The 9,099-nt window shown below is 44.9% G+C and overlaps 2 protein-coding genes across 3 annotated transcripts; one reads left to right on the top strand and one right to left on the bottom strand.

Annotated features, from left to right (window-relative positions):
• Window positions 1–317: 317 nt before the first annotated feature.
• LOC123511068 (cysteine-rich PDZ-binding protein-like) lies at window positions 318–3,613 on the top strand (the record flags this gene model as incomplete). The annotated part of the gene is made up of 2 exons (XM_045266683.1): window positions 318–452; window positions 2,328–3,613. Coding segments are annotated over 2 exons (285 nt in total), but the record flags the coding sequence as incomplete, so codon positions are not given.
• A 2,294-nt stretch (window positions 3,614–5,907) lies between these two features.
• LOC123511682 (protein Ycf2-like) lies at window positions 5,908–8,568 on the bottom strand. 2 transcript variants are annotated; one of them, XR_006676911.1, is made up of 3 exons: window positions 8,303–8,568; window positions 6,864–7,998; window positions 5,908–6,176 (listed from the first exon to the last, which is right to left on the bottom strand). XR_006676911.1 is itself a non-coding variant. In XM_045267739.1 (2 exons), exons 1-2 carry the CDS (start codon window positions 8,439–8,441, stop codon window positions 7,025–7,027), a joined length of 1,113 nt encoding a protein of 370 aa, XP_045123674.1. In that variant the 5' UTR covers window positions 8,442–8,568; the 3' UTR covers window positions 6,775–7,024. The 2 variants fall into 2 exon arrangements, 1 of the variants encoding a protein (XP_045123674.1); XM_045267739.1 differs by lacking the exon at window positions 5,908–6,176 and having other exon boundaries at window positions 6,775–7,998.
• Between the last annotated feature and the right edge of the window lie 531 nt (window positions 8,569–9,099).

The raw sequence follows: 9,099 nt of genomic DNA, 5'->3' as shown, positions 1-9,099 counted from the left end.
ATTCTAAGTTCAATATGGATTTTTTCTTTTTTTTTTTTCAGTTCCATTAAGATCCTGAGAGAAGTGACTTTATATGAGTTGGAAGCTCCTCCTTAGTTTGTGTGATGAACTCATAATTTACATTTGAGGTTTATGTCATTGATATTGTCTCGGTAAATGTATATGTAAAGCACATTATGAGTGAGTATTTCTATCTGGTAAATGTGTATGTAAACTGTATTATCACTGAGCCTTTTTATCCATCTTATTTTCTTGGCTGCTTATCCTTACAAGTATTACATAAAGATGATAATGAATGAAATGAATAACCTAGCTGACCTGGCCTCTTCCCGCAGGTAATTACCCCGGACACCTGGAAGGACGGGGCACGCAACACTACAGAGAGCGGAGGACGCAAGATTAACGAGAACAAGCTGCTCACCAGCAAGAAGAACAGATTCAACCCTTGCACTGTGAGTGTGTGTGTGTGTGTGTGTGTGTGTGTGTGTGTGTGTGTGTGTGTGTGTGTGTGTGTGTGTGTGTGTGTGTGTGTGTGTGTGTGTATTGCTGGGAATCTTATCTGGAATGTGTAGGATTAGAAGTGTTTTTTTTTTTTTTTTTTTTTTTATGAATTGTTGCTTTTATTTTCTTCCCACTTTGTTTCTTCTCGTTATTATTTTCTACCTTTTTTCTACCGTGCTTTCTCCCCCTGTCACTGTGCTTCATTATGTTGAAAAGTCCTTGGAAGGTTGAAGAAAAATTTAACATGGAAAGCACTTCATTTTGGGTCTTCAAAATGTTTACCATTGACTTACTGTATTTATTTGACTTACACTCTAGTAACATATCCTTTATTCTTAGTCTTTTGCTATAAATTCCATCATGTCAGGTGGAGTAAGAAGTATTAAGGGAATATGAGATAGATTTACATGCATGAAAAACTTGCAATGTTAAAGTATGTGCTAGGAATGGTCAAGCTGCCAGAACACAAAATGAACACCTCAGCATCGTTTTTTCAGCAACTCACACCATTGTCCTGAGTCTTGATGGTGTTTGCCTTTTTTCGCTGTATCTATTACTTATTATGCTGGATTTTTGAACTGGTCAAATCATGTAGTACAGCATTTACCAAGATGCTGGTTACTGTTAGCAGGTAAAAACCACAAAACTGACCAAGGCAAGACTTGTATTGGTTTGCAATATCAAATTTTGACCTGTGTGGAAGTATAACTAACAAGAACATCTATTTATTCATTACTTTCTATTATTTATTTTATTTTAAATGGAAGTCCAAACAAAGTTTCTTTTATTTCCTGTTTATTCATAATTGACAGGCATAAGCATTTTTTTTTTTTTTTTTTCTTTTTACTAAGAAAATCTTCATACACTCAGGAAAGTGCATATCAGTTATTGTACCAGTCTTGAGTATCTATCGTTGCTGCTGCTGCTTGTGGAGTGTTGAGTACTGTTGAGTGGTGGCAGAAAGGTCCTTTGCTGTCTGTAGAGGGCTCACTTAAACAAGGAAGTGCCTAGCTGCCATATGTTATATAATTACTGGTATACAGAGAGAGAGCCCAGCCGCCAGTACCTGCCGTGAAGGCAAGGCCAGACACTGACTGACTGACTGGTACAGGCAGGACATGCAGCACAGAGTGGCAGAAATGGTCCAGACCCGGGCATTTGCACATTTTCTCTCTCTTCAAAATAAATCCAGTAAATCGTTTTGTGTAGTGTTGAGTGTCAGGGACCACTCCAAGGCAAAGGTTAGATTTGAGAGAGACCAATCTGTGAGTAAGGCCGAGGCATTACATACTTCGTATACAGTACCAGCCACCCTATTCCTTTGGTTCATGGTGGCAGTAACCAAGCACTGCCTGCTGGTAACCTTTGCAACCTTATTATCATTTGATCCTACACCAAGTAGGCTGCAGGAAGAACACTGCTGAGCTGTGAATCACATCTTATTTGTTTGAATTAATCCCAGCTTGTACAAATCCTCCATTTCAGTTTATTAATGAATTAAACACCATTAGGTAGCCTTGTGGTGTGAGGGATTATGGCTGCCGGTTAAAGTAAAGGCAACCTCTGTTCTGAGCAGGGAGTGGATGGAGACAGTGTGGTCTGCCTTAATGCCCCACTCAAGCCTTGTGCCAGGATGCCCAAAGCAATGTGGCATGGTGTGTGGCTCATCCCTTACCCAAGACAGTGGAGAACCTTTCATCCTACACTGGACCCATTGATAGTGAAAGTATTGATAGCAATATTTGTGTAGGCTTTATCTACCTGACACACACACACACATGGAGTTTCCATTTGAGGCATCACCATCACCACGTCTCCTCCCACAGTCCCGGTTTGCTGAGTGCAGGATCTGCCGCAGCAAGGTGCACCAGGCCGGCTCTCACTTCTGCCAGGGCTGCGCTTACAAGAAGGGAATCTGTGCCATGTGTGGCAAAAAGATCCTGGACACCACAAACTATCGCCAGTCCTCAGCCTAGTGTGTGTGTGTGTGTGTGTGTGTGTGTGTGTGTGTGTGTGTGAGTGTGTCTGTGTGTGTGTGTCTGTACATAGCCAAGTGTTCAGTTTAGATCAGAGATATAAGATTAGGTTTAAAAGTGCATACACATGTATTAATGTTTCAAACAGTGATGGCTCATGTTAAACGGTGTGTGGTCATGGCAGAACTGCAGCAATCCATATTTCCACTTGAGATTATCAGTGACACTCAGTACAATAAGTCCTTTCTCTTTAGAAAATTAGAAAGTATGAGATGTCACTTTTAAGAACTGTAAATGTTTTGTTTTGTTTAATCAAGTTTACATATAGATTTTCCTTTCGTATCTTTGTTTCCTTTTATGCAAAATTAGAATTGGTTGAATTCTTTTGAAGCAGCATCCCATTAATTCTAGGTATGAGCTGCCACTGTTCTAGAATGTACTGACACTCTTTGACTTATGGACATCCGGGGATATGACAGACAATCCCTGCAAGGCCACAGTCTGTTTGTCACTCCACCACAGGTCCAGATTTCCAACACACCTCCAGGCCAGTGCCACTTTGGCTGCCTTCCACACTGGACAGCAGCATGGCAAGGAGAGAGGGAACATGTTTACATTACATTACATTAATCTCATTTGCTTTGTGTTTGGACAGTATTGTTTTGATATGACTTTGCTACCCAGATATGTATATGTATAATATTTAGCAACATATCAACCTACAGACAGTCCTCTGGAACCTCACTTCTTCATAAGCCAGATGGCATTTGCACTAAGTCTTTGAGGACAGGTGTCTCTTATAGACAGACAGGTGTATGATGTAAAGATAAGTTCTGTAGCATTACAGGCTAACACCTGGGGGAGAGAGGAGGTGGTACTAGGGAATGGGAGTTGGGGGATGAAAAATGGTATTGTATGTACTAGAGATGTACCGATACCAAAATTTTGGCCGATTCCGATACCGATAACAATACCACGTAATTGGGCCGATGCCGATACTACTACCGATACCGATACTACTACTTATAGTGATTACTGCACTGGACACCAGGATGAGTTGGTGGACAGCGAGCGTTATCAGATGGGAGGCTTTGTTTTGGGGGATGCTGTAAGTCCTTCTGAGAACGTTTGTGAAATAGGAGCAATTCTAGAAGCTATTTGAAGCCATTTGCAAAGGTAAATTACTCAGTAATTGGAATGAATATCTTCTCAGTCTTCTGATTCTTGTCAGTTATTTTAAATTCTTACTTCTGACTCCTTTAGCGACCATTTATTGACGATATTTTGGCGATCAAAAATATTTTTGAAATTATTAAAATTGTAAAACAGACAAAATATTAGCAAAAGAAACTCATTTTGTTGTGTATGTTTCTCTTTAATTAAATCTGACATCCTTTGATATTAATTCATTACACATTAGTAGACCAATTCAGAAACATGAGCTTTCACCTAGTATTTTCAATTAAATAGAAAAAAGTTTAGTTTATTCTAAACTTCTAGGTTGTGGCTTATTACCACAGAAAACAGTGTTCTATGACATATGGTAATCACCATGGAAACTTAATACGCCGTATTATATTAATTTGGTGTCATCAATATCTTATATCGAATATATCACTAAGTAGTAAATTCCTTTTAGGTATCGGAAGTATTGGCATAAAATAAGCCGATACCGATACCAATACCGATACCCAAAAAATGGGCTGATACTGCCGATTCCGATACTGATACCGATGCATCGGTACATCTCTAGTATGTGCACTATATTCAGACAGTGTCAGCAACTAAAAAGAAGTTTTGTAATGATGTCTTTGTTGCTCATATGACTGAAGCAGAAGTTTTGTGAAGTAATAATCTTGATACTCTGTGATTGATTTATGAAATATTTAATAAAAAAAACACTATTTACACTTACAGTTTGCCCTTTCTTGACATACATGTGTGGACTTACAAAGATGAAAATATGTAGAAGATAAAAAGAAAGATATATTGACTGAAGGAGACAGAAGGAATATGTAGATTAGACCAAGACTTAGTGTGGGCAAAGTACAGCATGTGGCCTGTCAAAGGAATACATGCAGGCCTCCAAATGTAAGAAATTTTAAAGAGAAAGTTACCAAGCAATGCCATATATATTGTTAACATTTTTTTTTTTTTCCTGCAGGTGTGTGTATGTATGGGAGAGTAGTTTTTTCTTTAAAAGCCTTTCATTTTGTCTGTTTTAAATATCAATTATATCATATCAATACTTATTGCGGCCCTATAAAACTGATTTTTTTTTTCAATATGGCCCTTGCACTGAAATATTTGCCCATCCCTGGATTAGAGGGAATCAGCTCAAGACAACCAAGGCAGCAAGCCTGCAAGTATTTATGGTGGCCAGGAGGTGCGGACAGAGTCATGGTGCTCCTTCTCTTGTGGTGAAGCAGTGCAGTGTGGGGAATGTTGTCTGGCTTCCTTCACTCACCAGCCATTCACTAAGCTGAACTGTTATTTGGTGCTGTGGGGCATGCAAGCCTCCTCTGTGCTGGTGTTTACTGGTGAGTGATGGAGAGGCTGTCATCACCACTACCACCACCATTAAACATTCCATCACTATCATCATCACCATCATTATCATTATTATTTTCGACAAACTATCTATTATTCCACTGCAGCCTTTCTCAACCTCCACACATCTTCCCTGGCTGTTTGTGTGTTCCAGGTCACCTCACCAAGTCTTATTTCATCCCTTTGGCAAGTATTTGGTGAAACAAACAGAGGAAAATCAGAACACACACACACACACACATGAGGGTGGTGGAGAGGGAAAGGTGATGACGCTTTGATCATGGGGAGGGACATGTCATGGACCAGGTGAGGAAGTGCAAGTGGGTGGAGCTAAAATGCTTAGTTTTTCATGGAGTTTCACAAGTCAAAGGAAAACTGGAGCCTCTACATGGTGTGTGGCTAGGTGTTGCTACTGAGAAATCATATGGCCAGTGTTGGAAAGAAGTCAAGTGCCAGCAACTGTACATGTATCTACCATTATTTTTCCTCCCACAACTTGTCATTATCCATCTTCTGAACTTTCATTTTCTCTCTCTTTTTTTTTTTTTCTATTTATACCATGTGGGGTTTTCACGAGAATTTATGGGCTAAAGGGGATACTGTTTAGGGTACCTCCTATCTCAAAGCTCACCCGCTAGGAATCCATTGCCCCGAATGAGGAAGCTCAGCCTACACTCGGACCATGGACAGGATTCGAACCCATCAGTTTTCCTTTTCCCAAGTTTATGGTTGTTTATTCTTTTAATTTCACCACCATGCTCTCTCTCTCTCTCTCTCTCTCTCTCTCTCTCTCTCTCTCTCTCTCTCTCTCTCTCTCTCGTCTGTGTGGTGCAGCTTGGCACAGCTATGATTATCATAGATACTGTATTTACTCTCATACTCAAATACATTAAAACTTTTATTTATTAGTTACATGTTACAGTAATGTAGTACAAGACATAATGTAAAGGTAATTCAGGTGTGTCTGTGGATAGCTACTGTAGGGAGGAAGCAGCGGCGTGAATACCGTCCCTCTGTATGGGCACGGCCTGGTAGTGCACACCCATTCCTCCGTAAAAGTTTGTTATAATTTTCACAACGAACAGGTTAGTCTTGACAGTGTTCATAAGAGGCTGGTAGAGAGATGGTCCAATACACAAATTCATTATCCTGTAAGAATAGAAGACTCTGGTCAGACACCTGAAACAAACACCACAAGGCAGCAATATTACAAGCACAACCCGAGTGTCCTGCCCATCCCCGTAGTAAACTTCGCATCCCACAACACTGCACTACCCAACACTTCCCCACCAGTCTCTGTCTTACTCCGCCCCTAAAGTGTGGACACTCACTCCCAAGTCATATTGAATGACGACCCTCTAGTCTAGTCCTTTAAAAATCAATTTGTAAAACACCCAATATTCCACACAACCTCTGTAGCTGCCTGTTGCTGCCGGCACACATGTACACACACACACACACACACACACACACACACAGTGGTTAGAGTGCTGGCTTCACAAGCCAGATGACCGGGGTTCGATTCCCCGGCCGGGTGGAGATATTTGGGTGTGTCTCCTTTCACGTGTAGCCCGTGTTCACCTAGCAGTGAGTAGGTACGGGATGTAAATTGAGGAGTTGTGACCTTGTTGTCCCAGTGTGTGGTGTGTGCCTGGTCTCAGACCTATCCCAAGATCGGAAATAATGAGCTCTGAGCTCGTTCCGTAGGGTAACGTCTGGCTGTCTCGTCAGAGACTGCAGCAGATCAAACAGTGAATTACACACAGATACACACACACACACACACACACACACACACACACACACGTAGTGTAGTGGTTAGCACGCTCAACTCACAATCGAGGGGGTCTGGGTCCGAATCCCAGAGGTGGCGAGGCAAATGGGCAAGCCTCTTAATGTGTGGCCCCTGTTCACCTAGCAGTAAATAGGTACGGGATGTAACTCGAGGGGTTGTGGCCTCGCTTTTCCGGTGTGTGGAGTGTGTTGTGGTCTCAGTCCTACCCGAAGATCGGTCTATGAGCAGCAAGCGGTGGAGGCTGTGGAAGGGCGGCAGCAGGCGGTGGAGAGACGGTGCAGACACAACAGCAGGCGGTGGAGGAGACCTGCTGCCGCCCTTCCACTGCCTCCACCGCCTGCTGCTGTATCTGCATTGTCTTTTCTACCGCCTGCTGCCAGCCTTCCACAGCCTGTTGCCGCCCTTCTACTGCCTCCACCGCATGCTGCTGTGTCTGCACCGTCTCCTCCACCGCCTGCTGTCGCCCTTCCACAGCCTGCTGACGCCCTTCCACTACCTTCACCGCCTGCTGTTGTGTCTGCACCATCTTCTCCACCACCTGCTGCCGCCCTTCCACAGCCTCCACCGCCTGCTGCTGTGTCTGCACCGTCTTCTCCATCACCTGCTGTCGCCCTTCCACTCCCTCCGCCGCCTGCTCTTGTGTCTGCACCGTCTTCTCCACCGCCTGCTGCCGCCTTTCCACTGCCTCCACCGCCTGCTGCTGTGCATGCACTGTCTCCTCCACCGCCTGCTGCTGCCCTTCCACTGCCCCCACCGCCTGCTGTTGTGCCTGCGCTGCTTTCTCCACCTTCTGCTGCTGCCTTTCCACTACCTCCACTGCCTGCTGCTGTGTCTGCCCTGACTCTTCCACTGCCTGCTGCCGCCCTTCCATTGCCTCCACCGCCTGCTGCTGTGCATGCACCGTCTTCTCCACTGTCTGCTGCCGCCCTTCCATTGGCTCCACCGCCTGCTGCTGTGCCTGCACCGTCTTCTCCACTGTCTGCTGCCGTCCTTCCACTGCCTCCACCGCCTGGTGCTGTGCCTGCACGGTCTTCTTCAACGCCCGGTGCCGTCTTTTAACTTTGTTCACATCCTGCTGTTGTGCTTGCACCGTCTCCTTCACAGCCTGCTGCCGCATCTCTGTCTCTTGCAATTGTTGGTTTGCCTCCTCCTCCCACAAACGAAGTTCCGTGTCACCTGTCAACAAGACGACAAAGTGAGTGGGTGGCACACCTGTAGCCTTTCCAGCACGTGTCTTGGTGCTCCAGATCGTCCCTTGTTAACTCTAGCACGCCACCTGTTCTCCCAGCATGCCTCAAACTGCTCCAGTACCGCTGTTACCCCAGCACCTACATCACTACCCTCGCATGCCCGTCCCTGCTGCAGTACAGTATGCCATGGGAAGCTGTGCACTGGGCCCAGTGTCCACCAGTGTCTCTAGAGTCCACACACTATAGTCATGAGGCACTGCAGGGGTCAGCCACAGGGAAAGGCAACTCACGGGAGGCACAGAGGGAGGAAGACTCGTTCATGCTCTTCAGTATTGCCAACTGGTTGACCACCAAGGAATAGGCGATCTCCTGCGTGAGGTTCGACATGGTGGGGGACCTGTTGAGGATTGCGTCGCCACCTGTAACCATCACCACCGCCGCCACCGCTATGAAGGTGGGAAGCGAAAAAGCTGAGCGTCACATGTCACGGGTGTGTTGCCGTGGCGGACTCCAACACTTCTGGCTCTGCTCTGCCCGCCACTGCCCTGCTGACTTATTGCCTCTGTGGAAGATTGCAACATGTTGAGAAAGAGAGAGAGAGAATCTCGTCCCTTACTTAATGTCCAATAATAGCTAGCACACACATACACACACACACACACACACACATGCCCGGTAGCTCAGTGGTTAGAGCGCTGGCTTCACAAGCCAGAGGACCGGGGTTCAATTCCCCGGCCGGGTGGAGATATTTGGGTGTGTCTCCTTTCACGTGTAGCCCCTGTTCACCTAGCAGTGAGTAGGTACAGGATGTAAATCGAGGAGTTGTGACCTTGTTGTCCCGGTGTGTAGTGTGTGCCTGGTCTCAGGCCTATCCGAAGATCGGAAATAATGAGTTCTGAGCTCGTTCTGTAGGATAATGTCTGGCTGTCTCGTCAGAGACTGCAGCAGATCAAACAGTGAAACACACACACACACACACACAAAGACACACACTCACAGACACACACACACAAACACACTCACAGACACACTCACAGTAGTGTAGTGGTTAGCACGCTCTACTCACAATCGAAAGGCCCTGGTTCGA

Source organism: Portunus trituberculatus, chromosome 31 (assembly GCF_017591435.1).
Source record: "Portunus trituberculatus isolate SZX2019 chromosome 31, ASM1759143v1, whole genome shotgun sequence".
NCBI lineage: Eukaryota > Metazoa > Arthropoda > Malacostraca > Decapoda > Portunidae > Portunus > Portunus trituberculatus.
Note: the sequence above shows the minus strand (reverse complement) of the source record. Positions and strands in the feature narration are given on the sequence as shown.